The sequence below is a fragment of the Calypte anna genome, chromosome Z (genome assembly GCF_003957555.1).
Source record: "Calypte anna isolate BGI_N300 chromosome Z, bCalAnn1_v1.p, whole genome shotgun sequence".
Taxonomy (NCBI): Eukaryota; Metazoa; Chordata; class Aves; order Apodiformes; family Trochilidae; genus Calypte; species Calypte anna.
This window is the reverse complement of record NC_044274.1, coordinates 13,057,723-13,076,387: the sequence shown is the minus strand read 5'-3', so window position 1 is coordinate 13,076,387 and position 18,665 is coordinate 13,057,723. Positions and strand designations below refer to the sequence as shown.

The window sequence follows — 18,665 nt, the reverse complement described above, 5'->3', positions numbered from 1 at the left end:
CAGGAGGCTGAAAGTGTGAAGGAGGAAGGCTATGCTGATCTAAAGAAGGTGCTTGGAGTATGTGAAAGCTGAGTTATACCCCTGTGCTGATGTTGAATCAGATGGGAATTTGTAAACAGATACAGGGGACACTATTGTGCAGAATAAGGAAATTCCTCAGCCCTGATCCGATGAAATGTCAAGACGTAACTCTGGTTGAATCATCACATACGAACTATGCATGTGTCTAAGGACCAGCTTGTTTCTTGCTTTGGTGCATATTTGGATTTCATTTTTTCCTAAAAGAAGCTGAGTTCTTCTATGTCTGTGAACACCCATCAAATTTATGTTGATGGCTATAAAATCATATATGGTATTCAGGGAGGCTGATACTCTGTTCAAATGACTGTTCAAATATTGGTGCTCAGCATGTCCAAATTTGTCAGGGAGCAATTTTTCCAGAGGATTTAGCTCCAATAGTTCAGACCAAATTGTCAAAGCTGAAGGAGACATCTAGCCTCTGCATGCTTCAGAGCAGCCTAAGCCCCAGGCAGAATTATCTTGGAGGAGGTGTTGTGAAAGAACTTGATTGAACACCACTGGGTAATGACCCAGTTGTTGGCATTGCCTTGGTAGCAGCTGAATGTGGTTCAATGAACAATTTTTAAGGCCATTTCTGTGAGCCAGGGTCCTTCAGAAACCTCAATGCTAGCCTTCCAACCCTGCTAAATCTGGCTGTACTTGCCAATGCTCTCCTGGGAAGACTGTCTCCTGGATAAGCTTCAGCATATGCCCAGCTGCCTGCCTTTAATAAAGTAGCCCAAGCACCTGGAATGAGTGAAATATTGTCCACTAAGATACACCACACTGGGACAAACACAACTGAAAAAATGCTGCTTGCTCTTCTATTATTTGCATATTTGTCAGCATTCAGTAGTGAATTAACAATGTACAGTCTCTGAGGACACAGTTCATACAGGACTTGATGGTCAGAGGGCTGGAGCACCTCTCCTATGAAGACAGGCTGAGAGAGGTGGGGTTGTTCAGCCCAAAGGAGAGAATACTCTGAGGAGACCTTACAGCATCCTTCCAGTATCCAGGAAATCTGGGGATGTTTTTTTACAAGGAGTGATAGGACAAGGAGGAATGGTTTTAAGCTGAAGGAGGGCACATTTAGAATAGATATTAAGTAATCTTTTTCTGTGAGATTAGTGAGACATTGGCAGAGGTTGTCCAGGGAAGCTGCATATGTGCAGTCCCTGGAAATGTTCAAGGCCAGGTTTGAAGGGGCTTTGAGCAACCTGGTCTAGGGGGAGGTGTCCCCACTCCTCCATGCAGGGGGGTTGGAACCAAATGATCTTTAAGCCTTACTGTGATTGTATGGCTTTGCCATACTGCATGCATACTTGTGCTGTTGCAAGCTCAAGGTATTCTTTTTCTTTTCTGTTGCATGTGGTATGGAGTCACAACTGCACATGGAGACTTGGGCAAAACTTTGCCTGAGCCAGTATGAGCCACTGTCAGGAGATCAGCTTCACCAGCATGATTCCCAGAGTTGCTACCTCTCTTTTTCTGGGTAATGAGGACTAGATGGCAACCAGAGTCAGGATGAACACAGGCAGTTCAAAACACAGAGACTGGAGATGCAGAGAAGCTTCTCTGTCTTGCAGGGTGGCAGTGATGGAGGGGTGGTGCTTGCAATTCTTTCAGGCCTCTAAGCAGTCTTGATTTATTTGGGGTTTATTCTGTCTGAAGCTAGGTAGAACCCACAGGGTTATCCTTTTTTCAGTAAGGGCAGAGCCATTCCTGTCCTCATATATGTATGTTAGAAGACTGATCAGAGATGCATAAATAGGTCACACAAGGACCCATGTCCTTTTAATACAATAGAAACCTTATAAAAACATGGTTACATTTTACCTACTTAAATAAAATAATAAGACATAGAAAATAGAATACCTGTTTAACCATTAGGAGCTATGCAAAAATATAAGTACTACATAAGAACAATACAACTTTCAGGGTGAGTGAAGTAAATAAACATCAGGTTTCTACTACTTTTCCATTACTAAAGAGCAAACAATAGGTTTCTACTACTTTTCCCTTTAAAGAGCAGTATACCTTTCCAAACAAACAGAAACATAATTATACATTGATCTCTTACTGCTTATATAGTGCAAACAAACATCCGTTTTTTACCTTTTAATTCTTAAGAATGTGTGTATGAGTTCAAACAAGCACAGCACATGACATATAGTTTTTCTCTGATGTGCTTTTGCTTTTTCCTCTATCCCCTTTTTTGTTTGTTACTGTTACTGGAAGTTACTGGAGTTACTGGAAGAGTTCACTTCCCAGCACAATCTGTCTGCAGCTACCATAACACTGTGCAAGACAGCACAGCATGAGCACAACCAGCAGCATATTTTAAAAAGACATGCAAGCTCTTTAAAGCAAAGGAATGTCCAGGTTTTTCATCTTCTTATACTGCATTAATCAATGTTTCACTTGGTAAGAAATAGATATTAAAACCATTCTGTAAAATGTCCCTGGAATGCTTTGAGTGAAATCCTCAGCTCCTTTGCACTCAGGGACTGAGTTGTCCATGTTTGAAGATTTCCCTGGCATCAGATGGAGCTGGAGAAGGTGAAGTGCTGCCTTGGGAATGCTATTTTTCTCCAGCAGGCTACATCAAATAAGTGACATCTCAGTGAATCTCACCAGTCAGAATAAATTCAAGCATCTCTGAGGATGAAAGAGGACCCTTTTTTACCCTGAGACTGCGAATGTGAATACATTTCAGTAAAGGAGAATTTTGAGCAGCTAGAGGAACTGAGGATGCACACTGAGGTCAACCCAATCCCAGAGAGCAGTGTGAAGTGTCTTGGATTTCCCATGGCCACACTGTTCAGATGTCATGCAGCCCTGTGGCTGTAGAAGCTTTATCTCCAAGCACGTGGTCCACAATGCAAAGCATCCCAGAGGGGCTGTGAAGTGGCTCAGCCATCTCTGTGTGACCATATGTGAGAAAGCCCTTATTGCTGAGCACAGAGTCCAGAAAAAAGCGAATGGAAAGGGACAGGATGCTTTCCTCCATCATGATGTAAAACAATAATAATAAAAATAATAATACAGCTATTTCCAGGCAATTCCCCTGGTACTTCAAAACAATTATAGGTCTTCTGATCACTGGCAGGATCTATGATGCTCTATTCATCTTCCTGGGTCAGATGTTGCACGAGAAAATTGCCTGGCCAAACTTGAATTATTCTCATGCAGCCATAGTCATTGAATATAATGCTAGTAAAAAAAAAAAATCCTGGTCCACTCAGCCCTTCTGTTATGGAAAGTACTTACCCACTGCATTAATGACTTCATAAGAGCAGTTCTGGTCTAGTTTATAGGAAGAGAGATGGAACTTTGCTTTTCATTGCTTTTGTTTTGGTTTGGTTTTGGTTTGTTTACTTTGCTAAACATTGCTAGTACATTAAATTCTGGAGGTCTTTACTATATAGCTCTAGTAGAAGCACCTGTGGATCCTAAAACTGTCTCTGAGGCAGATCTTCAACAACAGCAAAAAGTAGTAGGTTTTTCTTTGTTTCAGACTCTTGCTCTCAAAAAACCCCAAACCAAAACAATCATCAACAAGAAACCCACACCACCAATTCTTCCTAAAATGAGTCTATGCCCCATTATTACTGAGGGCTCAGCAGGGTCTCTTGGAGGTAACCAAGCTCCTGAATTCCCAGGCAAGTAATGCTTGAAAGTAATTGCAACTTACGGGCATTTTGCAAACTTGTGGACTTTATCTGACTGCAGAGGACTTACTCTCAATCAACAGCTGTTTAGAAGAGATTAGATTCTATTTTATTTGATTTTTTTGCCATATTTCTTCCTTAGGCATTAATAACAGCTTCACTCTGCAGCCAAGAGGTTACCGTAAGAGTTTGTTATCTTTACTGAGCCATGCTGTGATCCCCCTCTGGGTCTGCAGTGTCATTGCTCTGAATTAAATTTAATTTCTGCTTCAGTGGAGATGGCTAGCAGCATGTGGAGAGCCAAGGTAGGTCACTTATCACTAAAATGTGGAAAAAAACACTTCCTTGCAGGGGTAGCATTGCACTGTGAGCGGGTTGGATTGTGGAAATGGGAGCTCACAAGATGCAGGAAAACAAAACAGAAGGCTTCAGTGTCTTGCTTGTGTTAGAGAAAAAAATGGTATGCTGTCATTCCTGTAAGGTTTACTGAATTTTGTAGAAGCTAGACATTGTTACATAGGCATCCTCATTGCTTGGTGACCTCATTTCACTGGTAGGCAGCGTCTGGGATACGGTGTCACCATTTAGGGGCTCAGGTCCAGGCTGGCCCAAGGGATCCAGGGAGTGAGCAGAGGAAAGGTTGGAATCATCACTGCACTGGAGCACCCTGTTTCTGTGGCACACCTCATATGTGCTGGAGCCAAGGTTTCCTTCAGTGACTGCAAACTGGCTGGTGCCAAGCAGTCTGCACTGGGTTTCAGCTGGCCAGATTCCTCCATAAGCCACAGACATGTTTGGGTTGCTTTTGTCTGTCAGCACAGAAATCATCTTCAGGTCTGATCCACTCAATTTTTCTGGCAGGTTTGTCTCTGGAGCAGTTGATGGCTGCAGGAAATTTTCCAGTTCAGCTTTTGATCTAATACCTTCCACTTTATGGATATGAACGTAACCAAAACTCTCTGGGTTAAAGGTTATATCAAAATTCTGCATGGAAAACAGAACGGCATGGTCAGTTAAAAGTGGGTATTAGCTTATCAGGGAACATACTTTGATAATTCATTTTATTTTAAAAGGGCATTTAACCTGAACAATAGGTTAGCATAAACTGTCACATGGCTTAAAATCTTTTTCCATGTTAATCTGAATTTCTCCTATGGTCTCCTGCAGGCAGCATGGCTGCCATTTCAAAGGAATGATTGTGCCAACCCAGGCAGTTCCCTTCAGTTTTACCTTCCTATTTTAGCAATGAGGGAAGTAAAATCTTGCCACACCTTCCTGCAACACATCAGGCATCCCTGCCCTGGAGAACACAGGAGTAGGGGAGTGGGGGATACCAATAATGTATCAACTGCAGAAAACATCACTGAAGAGATTCTTAGTGAAAAAATGTGGTAGACATATTGTTTTAAGTCAGTAGGTTAATTCCACACATTATTGCTTGCAACTTATGTCCATCTGGCCTCTGTCTGGCACTGCATGTTGCATGAGCAATTCTGATGGCCTCATAAGGGTCTTCTGGCCTCCCTTTGCAAAGGGTCCCTGTCCAGCCCCATGATCACAGAATCACAAAAGTGCCTCAGCTGGAAGTGGTTTCTGGGGTCCAGCTGTTTCAGTCTTCTACCAGAAGCAGAACTTGGATTGGCTTATATAGAGCCCCGTTTTGTCCTGAAGCAGCACATGCTTGCTGCCTCTGGTTCTGTCACCATGCGGCCTGGTGTATGTGAGCACCTTCACCATATCTCTACCTACACTAAGTATTGAAAGGTTGTATAAGTGCTCCCTACCCTGGACTCCCTATTTTCTATAAGCAAACTCAATTCTTTCAACCTTTCTTCTTGTATCAAGTTCTCTAGCCCTCTGTTGTTACTTTCGCAACTCAAAACTCAGGCACTAGGTGTATTTTCTGGTATTTCCATGCCCTTGACTAGCATCTCTCTGTGCAAATCTGGACTCTCTCTAGTGAAATGAAGAAGTCACTTCTTGTCCTGGTTTGGGTCAGGATAAAGGTGATTTTCTGTCTTGTACTTTTGCTTTTAGCTATGTCTCTTGTAAGTAGTTGCACTTGCTGAAATTAACAGCAAGTTTCTCAGACAGTGTCTGCTTCTAGGACTGATAACACTCTATGTTTACAGTTACTGCTAGAGACTGGTATGCAGAACCAAGGACACTGCTCAGCTCTGAGGAAAACTTTTACCCTCCAGAAGGAAGAAAGAGGTCCCACCTTCAGCCTTCCTTTGGGGAGGAACAGACAAGATAGATGCCAGAATTGACCAAACAGAGTATTCCATCCCATATACGTCACACTCAGTATAAATTTGAGGGATCACGAGGGCCAAGCCAGATTTTGCTTCCAGCTTCCGGCTGCCTGTCCTTCCTGCTTCCCTTCCTTCACTCGGCATCCTGGAAGGATTCTGTCCGTTCGTCTGCCTGTGGTCCTGATCTGTGCCAGCCCATATCTGTGTGTTCCTGCCTCCAGTTTCCAACTGCTGCCGACTCCAGGAGTCCAGCCTGGACTTTCCCAGGGCTGCCCTGCAGCCTCGGTGGTGACGTGAGAGTTACTGGGGGGAGAAGGGGGAGGAACGTGGTATCCATTTTCCTGTATATTTGTATATATTTAGTATTTTTTTTCCTTTTTTATCATTACTGTTTCATTAAAGCTGTGTAGTTTAGTTTCCAACCCATAAGTCTCTCTCCCTTATTCTCTCTCCTTTCTTTATCAGGGAGGAGAGAGAGATTAATAGAGAGCGTCTGTTACTTGGTTTAATTGCTGACACTTCTGAAAGATGTCCCAGTTCATATAGCAGCTGCATGTACTGTCTCTTATCAATGTTTGTTTTGTCCCCAGTAGTCTGATCACAGTTGAAAGCAAGAGTGGAAGTACATACACTTTTTGGCTTCTTGCATAGTTGCTCCAGTGTTTTTTTATGGTCAGGAAGGTTTGGCCACACAGCAGGCTTGATCCTGAAACAGCAACAGCAGAAAAAAAGGGGTTCAATAGCAGCAAAAGAGGGACATGATTCTCATAAAGTCTTAGGGCTGGCTTGCATAACCCAGAATGACAATAGAGAAGTCTCAGAATAAAAAAAAGACAGGAGAAGAAAAGTTATAAATGTCACCAGACAGTCATTGTTTTCTTGAGTTCATGAACTGTCACAGTTAAAGGAAGACACTTCACCAAGTACTGGAAAAGCAGCAAATTATGCTGGCAAATAGCTCATTTTCATCTAGCTGTGTTACCAAGGTTTTTCACAGCGAAACCAGTTTCTTCAAGTGAAAAAAGATGCTGTGGTTAAAGTGCAAATTTGATGATATTTGCCTGTGCATATTTACTTAAGCCAACGAACTGCCTATTCACCCACTCCTTGGCCAGCCAATTATGTTTCAGATATCTGCATAGTAGCCTTCTCCCACAAGTCTCATTTTTACTGCTGTGGAATAAGAACACAAAGTTCTGGGTTTGCACTGCTGGAAACACTCAGCTATGATGCATCTAGAGACTGCTGCCCAGCTGACCTTCAATGAGGCAGTGACATAAATACTACTACAGTTGTATATGAACATACATATTTCAGTTTATATGTCAATATCTATACATGTGTATAAACCCCTCTTTTTAAAAGGGAAGTATCTAGGATCAGAAAGTATTGTTATCTAAAAGCCATGGTTTTCAGCAGTTTTACATATGCAGTGCTTCTAGCAAATTAGAGAACTGCAGGTTCTCAAGATCAGTAAAATTCAAGAGCTAGACATCTCAAGCCACATCTACACATCCAAACAAAGCAGCATCAGGGAGTGTTCCCTGGCAGATAACTCCAATCTCTAAAATATTTAGTTGTGAAAATTGTTCTTGGCATGGTTTAACTGGGGCCATTGAGCACATTCTCAGGCAATCCCTCTGTTTAATTTGGGAATTAATGTATACCAAGTGTTTTCCTCAAAAAGAAGCTTGTGTGCATGCATCTCTCTGGATGTCAGTGGGGTAGGATGTCATGGATGGGCACCTCTGTCACTGGACAGCCCTGAGCTTTCTGCCCTGGGAGAGCTTCACCTCCTATGGTTAAACTAGGGACTTTTTCACTTCAGTTTCTGGTTTCACCAGAAAATCTGCTCATTTCCTTAAACTTGTAAACTATTCTATATGATAATATACATATTTAAATATAAATATATATCTATCTACCAGTCCCACCTCTGCCATGACTGCTTGGGGGAGGATTCAGATCCTGGTTCACCACATGGCTGGCTGGATGCGGATCCAGCTGAGCTGATGGCAGACACCATCAAGCCCTTGCTGCAGAGGTCTCTGCCCTGCAGCTTCTGAAAGGACTTCTGAGCAAACACTCTGCTGACCCAGCCTATGAAAGAGAAAGAAGCAATATCCCCAAGTTTTCCAGACCTCTTGGGACTTTATAAAAACCATATGGTTGCTTTCTTTTCTGGATCTTGCTTGAAGACTTTGAGTCAAACCTTCCTCCAATGAGACACTGAATGAGCTGCCTAAAGGTCTCAGTGTTTCTAGCCCAAGATTGAAGTCTGGTTAAAGTTGGAGGTCATCTTCTACCTGTCAAGACCCTCTATTGTATTGCCTAATTGTACATTTTGCCTGCCTTCAGTCTGGTATAGAGGTTCAGAGATGGAAAAAGAATAGTTCACAAGCATAAAAGAAAAAAGCAGTGAGACTGCCAGAAGAGAATTGGCTTCCAGTACTTTTTCTGATATGAAAAGACTTAGATTACCTGTTATCCCAAAAAGTGATCATCAGGACAATCATGACAATTGAGAACATGAATCCCAGGATGGAGAGTACGACCACAGCCATGCTACTATCTAAAGACAAACAAAGAACATCAGCTAATGCATGTAAATGCCTCATGGTTAACCCACTGTCACCACAAAGTCTATTAAGACAATAAATAAGCAATTAATGCCAAGCATTGCAATTGCCTATGATATGCCTGGTTTTGTGGTGTATTTCTTTTGCCTCCACGGAGGAGGAAGGAGGTAGGCTGCCAGAGCACCATCACTTGGATTATCTCCAAGATGTGTTCCCAGGTTGGATTAAAGCAAATCGATGTATGCTATCACCCCCAGGGAGATGAAGCCACCAATCTCATCCTTAAAGTAGCAGTGAAGGGACTTTGTTCACATAAAATCCCTAGGTGCCCCTGGTGACTGAAGGGATCCCAAGGATCATGAGGATTATTCATGCTAACAAGTGCAGTGATAAGATTTATCCCACACAGTATTTGTCATTAAAGTGCCATGTTTGCATGCAAATATAGACCCTGTTTCATCATTTTTGGTCTCTTACCTAAAATATTCAGTGCAAGCAGGTCCTTCTCCCTGCACATCAGCAGGCAATAGAGAGCCAGCCTTCTCTTTGCATCATCTTACCCTTACCACCATACCCTTACAGCAGCATTTCACCTGATCTTTTCTCCCTTGAGTGAGATTTAACTCCAGGGGAGGGTTGGCCACAGCCCAGAGCAGTACAGCTGCTTGGGGGTCACCTTCTTTGGGGTGCCCAGTGCCTGTCAGGGCTGACCCCGCTGTGTCTGTGAGCTTTTCCCTTCTTCATCACTGCTGCCACTGGGGCTGGCCAGGGAGCTGAGGGCTCCTAGCTCTGCCTCCTTCCAGGTGGACTAAAGGCATTTCTGCTCTTACAGCTCTCTGTGGAGTGTTGCTCCCTTGCAGTCCTGAAGCTCTCAGAAGTGCTCCATTCGCTCCAAGGACCCTTAAAATAATCTCCGTTGGGCTGCGAACGTACTTTCACCTCATATGATGCATCATTTTTGAGGTTTTTCCCAAGTAATTTTACCTGAAGGAATGGCGACTCTATTGTCTAGACACACACAGAAAAAATGTAATTATTTTTCTAGAAGACATGGGAATAGCATTTGTGGCTTTCAGAAAACTGTGCATCCCTGCAGTAGTGTGTCTTAGTTATAAAGACACAGCACCAGTCTCGCTTATCAGGGAGGCAATCCAGAAGAAAGATTAACTCTGGGTAAAAGCTCTTTGGGAAACATCTGGAACTATTATCAGTGCTTTGCAGCTGCTGACACTGTGATAGAAAATACACACTTCCCTGGCAAGGCTCAGAAGAGAGAGATGGAAAAAGTACACTTATGCAGCATAAAAAAGCAGCTTGCGAAAAAGCAGCTACAGGGAAGAAGCTGGAATCCCAGAGTGCAGTCCTGGTTCTCTTCATTTCAATGTATTTGATTGCCTGATACTTGTTTTTTTCTAGTTACAGCTCTCCTGTGTTCTTTCTATAAAGATCAGGTGCAATCCGTGCTTTTAAATGCCTCCCATCTGGACTAGCATTTGCATGGCTGCTCATGTGACAGGGGACAGAGCATCTATGCAGCCCTGACCACAGGCAGCTGCCATCCAAATCATGTCCAAATGGTGGGAGAGCACTGGCTGCACCCAAAGACTGAAAAGGCTTAGTGAAAAAAGGACACAAAGAAACTGTTGCTAAATAAGAAAAGGGTTTGTGCAGTTCACTGACTGATGACCACAGAAAACAGGAGCAAAACCACCAAAGCAAAATGCGAATCTTCCAAAAACTTTGGACAGTTCATTACATTATCTCCTTGCACCGCAAAGCACAAATGAGTCATTTTTCATTTAGAAGTTTAGAGAAGACTCCAACAGATATGGGTGCTGTTAGTCTGGAATAGTTCTGACTGATGAAATTTCCAAATGCCAAATGATAGAAATGTAGAATGGTTTGGTTTGGAAGGGACCATAAAGATCATCTAGTTCCACCACAACCCTTCATGGGCAGAGACACCTCCCACTCGATCAGGTTGCTCAAAGGCTTATCCAACCTGGCCTTGAACACTTACAGGGATAAGGCACCCACAGCTCCTCTGGACAAGTTGGGCCAGTGTCTCACCACCCTCACAGTAAAGAATTTCTTCCTATTATCTATTCTAAATATGCCTTCCTTCAGATTAGAACTGTTTCTCATCCTGTCATTCCATGGTCTTGTAAAAAGTCCCTCCCCAGCTTTCCTGTAGCCTCTTCAGGTACTGAAAGGCCACTATAAGGTCTTCCTGAAGCCTTCTCTCCTCCAGGCTGTACAACCCCACTTCTCTAAGCCTGTCTTCATAGGAAAGGCGCTTCTTTCCAAGTTTTCAAATGGAGAACTAGAAATATAGGGTTGAGGGATTTTACATGATAATGATATTTCTGTTAATGTTTCATTTCAGAAATTAGTGTAAATTCAATAACATATCACCAACTTACCTTCCAAGTACCTTCTTCCTGCCGATAGGCTACTTGGTGTCTTAGTCTGTCCTTTAAGTATTTTTTCCATGAGTGTGGTGTACTATAACGAATCAGATATTCATTTGCCTCCTTTTGGTACGTGATATTTATACCAAATGGTACTTCAGGCTTAACTACAAAGGATAAAAAACCAGAATATAGCAGGAGTAAAATAATATTATGAATAAATGAACAGGTTTTGAAATGTAAAAAACAAAGCCACTCTAACTTACACCCCCAGCAGGGTGGGCTGGCCTGAGCTAGGCAAGTCTCGTGCTGAATCCTGGTTTATTCTTGCTTACACCTTGGTCCTAAGAGGAGCTTGCTTTTGACCCAAGTCCAGCAGGGGTGGTGCTTCCTAGAAATGTTACATTTAGTTTTGGAAGGCATTTCCTGAGCAGGCCCATTGCTGCTGTGGTAGCACTGTTTGAAGACCTGAAATTCAGTCCCTCTATCCAGTGATCTAAGAGTGAAAATCCATGGCAAAATCCATTGCTGCCCTGGGAGGATGGCAGCAAGGATCTGGGTACAGATACTACTGCTTGTGGAGGAGGACAGAGGGAGGAACAAAGCATGACAGTGCTAAACATAGCAGAGGGGGCTGTGGCTCCAGGCCCTTGCTAGGAATTCACATCTTACCTGGTCTGCAGAAGGAAACTGTGTCAAATGTGCAAGTTCATCAAGTCTGAAAACACATCCTTCAGCACTCTCCCCAAGCCATGCCTGAGCTGCTTGTACCTGCAGTCTACAGGGATCTGTGTCTATGCCACTGAGGCTTCCTGAGTGTGCCATGTGTAGGAAATCAACTCTCACAGGAACAGAGATTTCACACCTCTCTGCTCTCAGAAAAACACATATAAACAAAAATTATGTCCACACCTTCTGCAACTCCCAAGTACTTAATCCTTGTAGAGCCCACAGTGTCCACAGGAGACACCATCAGAGATGGTCAAGGCTGGCTCATAAACTGAAAGGTAATGTAAAATTATTACAAAGCTATTAAAATGGGGCAGAAATGTTTCCTGTGAGGGTGCACTGTTTCCAAAGTGCCTGTTGCCAAAGGAAGGCAGAGAAATGTGGCACCAGAGCAGAGCAGAGCTGCCATACATGGGCTTCTCTGCAGCTCTTGAATGAGTATGGCTCCCAAGAAGAATAAGTCCTAAGGAATCCCTCTTCCCCTGACTTTCCTATTTCTGGCCTCGGGCAGGTCTCCAACATGGCTTTGTCCAGACCATTCAGACCATTCATGGGCTCCTGGTGTCCCCTCTGTGGTGTGGTATACCTGAGCACCTCATTCAGCGAGGAAGCTCCACCAAGAAGCAAGGTGTAAAAAAGTAAGATTTTGCATCCTTGTGGTCCCTGTGCTACCAAACTCACATTTGGGACGATCAGTTCTGAAAATGCTCGGTCTCTAGACAGAGATGTCATAAAATATCCCTCCTTGACAGTTCATCCACACTCTGGAACAACTGCTTCTATCAATCATGGGCATGATTTGGTCTCTGTCCAGCTCTGGACATAGTGTTTCAGTAAGCAAGAATTCAGCTGCACATTTTGAATGAAGGTTAATCAAATCTGGCTTTGAAGCAAGGACAACACCACACTCTTCAAAGACCCTCGTCCAGGCTCCATGCCCTCCTAGGACACTGGTTATCCTGCCTCTGTGTCATACAGATTGATGGATCTTAGGCCTTGGGCTGGGCCATTTTTTTTTCCCAGTAACCTCTGTATCTTAAAAATGTCCAAAACGTTAAGTGTCTCACCAATGTCGGTTACAACCAGACTCCTGCACATCCTTTTCTTCATCTCAGAGTCCATGCAAATGTATTTATTTGAGAGTATATCAGTGAATTGTAAGAAATACCCATCTTCCTGTTTCTCCATCTTGAAGCACACATAACTTCTGTCTTCCTTGCTACTGTTGATCAAAGTAACACAACATTAGCTTCTGCTCAGTCTTACTATAACATAGTAAAACACAAGTCCTGTTTGCTCATTTCACACTAACTGAAGTGAGTCTACATGTGATTTAAGAAAAGAAACCATGCAATTGAAGAGTTTAAAAGACTGGTACTGTTTTTCCTTGTGATCTTTGAGAACAATAATCAACTGATGTGAGCCACAGTCAGAGTCCTGGAGATCTCCAAGAAAAAAAAGAAAGCAATTATTAAATTGGAGATGTATGTATTAAAAAACAGATAATCTTACTCCTGCCATTTATAAATGTAATGCAATAGGTTTCAGTGCTCACTGAAGATAAATTTCTTACTGACCAAAGTGGCAGCAAATACAAGGTCAACAATTGTCCAGGACATGAAGGAGCCATATATCACATTTTCAGAGGTGCAAATATATCTATCTGTGTTTCTCCATCTGTGTGGATCTCCTCTCTGTGAGGATTATCATAACATTTCATCCAAAATCCAGAATAAACCCCATTAAACAGAAAAATTCTAATAAACTAGATGGAAAATAAAAGTGGTGTATAAAATAGCAAGATCAAAAAAATCTACTTCTTTTGCTGTCTGCTGCAGAACTTTCAGTTTCAGTAAAAACAGGCAAAGGGAAAAGCAGAAGTATGCAAAAGAGACAAAATCTGAGCTTCATTAGCTAGATGTATCCATTAAAAAGAGGTGGAAAAGAGTTTCAAGGCCTCAATGAAAACTGGAGATGACTGATCTATTTGGTAACTCTTGGGTATTTTGTATACCCATTCTAGAATGCGTTTTTTTGTGTGTGTGTTGGTATGTGCAAAGACAATTGCTTACATTTTGTCTTGACTCAGATAAAGGCACTATGCTCTGCCTTGCATGACATAGTGGAAAATCAGTCTTCTTTCCAAAGAGTTTTCTCTGGAAAAGATATGTCTCTTCAAAAAATTTTTTACTTTTCACTTGATACAGGCTAGACTTGCAAGAAATGGGCAAGATCAGGACTATGGGAGATTGCCTTTTACAGACCCTTTCAGATGTTTCTTTGTTTTAGTTTGGTTTGGTTTTGGTTTTGGTTTTTTTCATATTAGGGAGTTACGTCCTGTTCCAGTAAACTCTTCTTTGATGCCTATAGCATTCAAACTTTTAAAAACACTCTGAAACAGAATTTCACTGCTTTGCTGTTCCTGTTTCCCAGCACATGGCAGTGTGGCTCACTGGTGCTTGACTTTTTGCTTCCCAGAAGTTTACCAAAGGACAGACTAAAAGCACTTACCACAGGGCCAGGGTGTAGTTAGTGTTGTGAGGAGGGAGCTCGGTGAAATTGCAGGTCAGCCTGCTATAGGAACTCTGAAATTCCAGCTGGCTGAAGCAGTCAACATCAAAATTGTCTGATTCATCATCTCCGTAAGTCCCTAAAGAGAGATTCTCACTATGTTACTGAAGGAAACCTGTGACTGTATTGATTTTGCAGCTCCACTCCGTAGGAGGTTGTTTCTTTACACGGCTGCAAGGAAGAAGGAGGATCAACCCACCTGTTTTGAAGAAGCAAAGGAAGTTTTCCCCAAATGACATTAAAAGCCATTTGCACCTTTCAAGGTTCCTCTCCCTGCATGCCCACCTAGTTACCCCACACAAAGGGACATTCTGCATCATCAGGCTGTGTACTTAAAAGAGACTTAGCATTGAAGATGGTTTAGTCAGACAAGACACCCTATGTCTCTTCTTTTTTATTAATCATAGGCAAAGGATTGCTGATGTTGAACTGGAAAAGTCCCAGTGTCAAGTACAAAACAGAGAAAATATAATGTCCACTCTGCATTTTAATTCCCTCTAAGTTCAAGCCAGGAAAATTCTCACTTTAAAAGTTACGGATGAACTCTAAACCAAGATAACAACAGAACCTATTCCACCTGAAAATAATCTCAGAACTTTCTTAAACAGGTTTGCCTACACAGATAACAAAATGGTGCTTTCCTTGGTCATGCGAAGCTGAGCAAGACATGTTTGTGATTCCTGTTAAAAAGCATATTCAAGTCAAGGACCAAAACACTCCTGAAAATCAACAGAATATAAACTTGCGCAGAGGGGTATTCTTTGCAGACTTACTGCTGGGGGTGTCTGGGCCAGATGCCCAGGGTTAATGTCTTGCTCAAGTGCAGGGACTAGTTTTGACAGCAATTATTTTTATGAGAATTTCAGCTCAGGACAGACTGAAAGTACATCAGGCACCTTGTATCTCCAAAGTGGCAGACACAGAGCCAAGCACGAGTGCTTAGCAGTTGCCACTGCTGCATCTATATCAGGACCATGCATGAGGCAAGTGGACAGTAGTGCCCAAGCATCTTCCTCTTGCCCCCACTCTGTATCTGGCATGAAGGTATGGCCAGTCACCATGTTCCTGAAAAGACTGGAGAACTACATACGTGGTTTTAGGAAAGCAAGAGTATATTGGTGTCACGAGGAAATTAAACCCCATTTTGATTGTACTGCAAAGTTTTCTGAAATGTCACAAATTTGGGCTCAGGAGAGAAAACTCAGACTTTCTGCCAGAATTAGTGGCTTCCTGCAGCTTTGCTTCTGTGACTCATTAAGCAATCACATTTTGACTAACAGCGTATGTCTCGAGTCCTACACTTGGCATGTGTGAGGTCAGTGAAACAAAAAATGATGCCTGAGAGGAGTCTTCTCCAGCAGAAACTGCCAGTTCAGCTTCATTTCATGAAATCTCACCCAGTGTAGCTGAGCTGTCATGGAAAGGGCTATTGTCATGACCCATTGGGGCAGAAATGGCTCTGGCTTTTTTTACTGGTGGCTAAGGGTAGCTGGATGATACATAACTCCGTTCTCCATGTCCAGGGATTATTCCCAATCTCCTGCTTGATCCTCTTCTGTCCACTCCTCAGATGTGCCTAGTTACACTGGGCACCTGTTGTAGTGAGAGCAAGACTGGCTGCTGTGGTGATGTCAGTGACTCATACCCACAAACTGTGGGCAAATCCCCATGGACACATTTCCAGTGGAAAATCCCTTCCAGAGAAAATGATGCTCACCTCTGCTGCCACCCAGGTTAATCAGATCACTAAGACATGAACAGCTGCTTGGGTACCCTGATTCATAATACTGCCAATGATGCCCCATGAACCCTGTTCAGTCCTGCCAGTTTACAGGGGGAACCAGGCCTTGACACACATGTGCCTGGAGCACATCTGAAGATGAAAAATGGTCGTGGCTTGACAGCAGGTAAGAGTTTTTAGATTGCCTTAGAATGTAAGTAAAGAGCATCACCCCCCAGGGTGTCTGTCAGCAGTGCTACCCCTTGACCTCAGAGATCAGGTGCATCTGGAGTCAGGTTTTGAGTAAGAGAAGACATTCAGAAGTAATTCAGGAAAGAGAAATGTGCTGGCAGGGGCTAGGAAGGAGACTATGACCACTGGCATCCATGGTGATCAGCAGGAGGGAGAGGAACATCTGATGCTGCACTCATCCAGAAACCAGGGGCAGGTCTATTCCCCAAGCTATGAATTAGTAGCCATTTGCCACCATAAAGAACAAGTACTAAGAAGCAATTGCAGGTATTCCCTTCTCACTGCAGCTCTGGTGGAGTCTGTCCCAGTGGAGTCCAGCTCTCATTGAGGGACAATGAAATGCCACCAGGGCTGCTGCTTTGAGGGGATAAGCTGTGAAGCACAGACATGGGCAAGGCAGGTGCTGTATGAACCCTCTCTCTTTGATGATCACATTCAAGAGGGAGACAAAGAAGTCAGAGTAACTGCAGAACAATCCCTCCAGCAAGTTCACACAGGTAAGAGTCTTGACCAATGCAGCCCTGAGCTATCTGGGCAGACTTACATGTACAGAAATGTCTATTATGTGAAGTTACGTATTTGCAGGTGTGTGCAAGTAGATATTAATGACATCCAAAATTCAGGAGATAACAAGTAAGATTAAATGAATATGCATAAAAAGAAACAATACATATATTTTTATAGAAACAGACACACCCAAAGCTCACACGCACAGATCTGTCACATCTTAAACCTCTCCAAGACTTTACTTGCAACTTCCAGTAGACTGTATTATTTGTAATCAGCTACCTCCAGACAACATTAAAGCTTATCAATTGGGATCACTGATTTTCCTTCATAGAACACACAGAGACTGCTTGCACTCTGTATATGCAAACTACACAAACCAGATTTTTGCAGAAACACACAAAACTGATAATTGGCATAATAATAAATGGCATATCAGAAAAAGTCATTCAGCTGAATGACACAGCTTTGCTGAAAAGTGACAGAACTTTTCATTCCTTCTATACCAGGCTGACTGCAAAATGAAAAACAAAATTTTTATTTTTATAAAAATAAAAAATAGATGCCTTGAAGTTCAAACTGAAATTTAATGTTTACTGTACAGTGTAGTACTGTTGTACTGATGTCGTACTGGAAGAAAAGTGGATTTTGCTTCTTTGACAATATGCTTTCATATTCTGATTATATGATTCCTTACTAGTGGGAATAAAATCCTAACCATAGAAAATATGATAATTAAACCTCATAAATGATGTCAAGTAAACAATTCAAAATGCTTTTTCTGGTACTTTTCTTCCATGGTCTTACGGTAATTTTTTATGTCTGACATTATGATGCATATAGCCTCAGTTACACTTCTCTAAACCTCAGAACCACCATGAATGTATTTGCTATGTAAATGGTTTGATGACTCCAACATGACTCACTCTGCTAAGGACTCCTTAAACAATTCAAATGTTACAAGATTTTAATTTTTTCCTGGCAGTCTGCTGACCGTGGCTCTGATGAAATTAATGCAAGACTTCTGATGGGGCAACTCCAGTGGAAGAAAAACTGTCCTTGTAGCTACAACCATGGCAGGTCCTCTGCAGAAATGGTTGTCTTTTGTGTTTGAACAACAGCCAGTGTTATACTTCACATCGCAGGAGGAATCTCACAAGCCTTAACCAAGAGCAGAGTGCTAGCAGAGGGTGGGAACATGCTTCAGCTTTAAGCTCTAAAGCTAAACACAACACATAAAACCAAAGGCACTGCTAAGCACCTGTAGGAGCAGTGACAAATTTCCAAAGTCATAGAGGCTCCAGTCTCCATGGGCAGAAGCATGCAAAATCTCCAATCTTAACCTGATTCAGGGAGAACTCAATTCATATGAATTTGGATGCTACCAGGACATCAGATGGGAATGAAATTGAACAGGAATGCTGTACACATCCACCTGAAGCACTGGCACTAAAAGAAAGAGGCTGATGGCTAAAACACTAATAATTTTAACCCAGTTGTTACATTTTTGAGCTCCTAGCTCACATTTTTCGAAAGCATAGAGTGGAAAGATGAAAATGAAATGACTCACCATCACCATCTGCTGAAGTGCAACCACTTTCCCCAAAAGTGGTGTGAAGAAGCAAGACAAAGACAGTCAATACCATACTGGTCTCTGTCATCCTGAGCATGCTGCATGTGTGCAGTATGTGTGTGTGTGTGTGAAACCCACACTCACTTACTTTATACCAGAAACAGAACAAACCTATGGCCTGATAAAGAGACCACAAGCCAGGGGAAATGTAAACATGCTGGCAAGGATGAGCAGGAAGCCAGTCTGAAGATACTTGCAGAACTTTTACTTTGAAAGGTACCTTCTATTTCAAAGCTGAGGACCCTCTGGATCAAGCCCACTGACACTTTGGGCC

At 42.5% G+C, this 18,665-nt stretch overlaps 1 protein-coding gene across 1 annotated transcript; it reads right to left on the bottom strand.

Moving 5' to 3' along the window:
- Positions 1-4,123: 4,123 nt before the first annotated feature.
- IL7R (interleukin 7 receptor) lies at positions 4,124-18,428 on the bottom strand. Its single transcript, XM_008493476.2, has 8 exons — positions 18,329-18,428; positions 14,220-14,358; positions 12,776-12,930; positions 10,992-11,146; positions 9,399-9,576; positions 8,471-8,561; positions 6,620-6,695; positions 4,124-4,718 (listed from the first exon to the last, which is right to left on the bottom strand). Exons 1-8 carry the CDS (start codon positions 18,426-18,428, stop codon positions 4,218-4,220), a joined length of 1,395 nt encoding a protein of 464 aa, XP_008491698.1. The 3' UTR covers positions 4,124-4,217.
- Between the last annotated feature and the right edge of the window lie 237 nt (positions 18,429-18,665).

Bases quoted from the DNA above. Each gene is read 5' to 3' on its own strand.
- IL7R (XM_008493476.2), bottom strand. From the start codon at position 18,428: ATGCTCAGGATGACAGAGACCAGTATGGTATTGACTGTCTTTGTCTTG. The intron at 14,359-18,328 runs GTGAGTCATTTC...ATCTCTCTTTAG, and splicing joins CACTTCAGCAGATGGTGATG to GGACTTACGGAGATGATGAA. The intron at 11,147-12,775 runs GTGAGACACTTA...TATCCTTTGTAG, and splicing joins TCTGGTTGTAACCGACATTG to TTAAGCCTGAAGTACCATTT.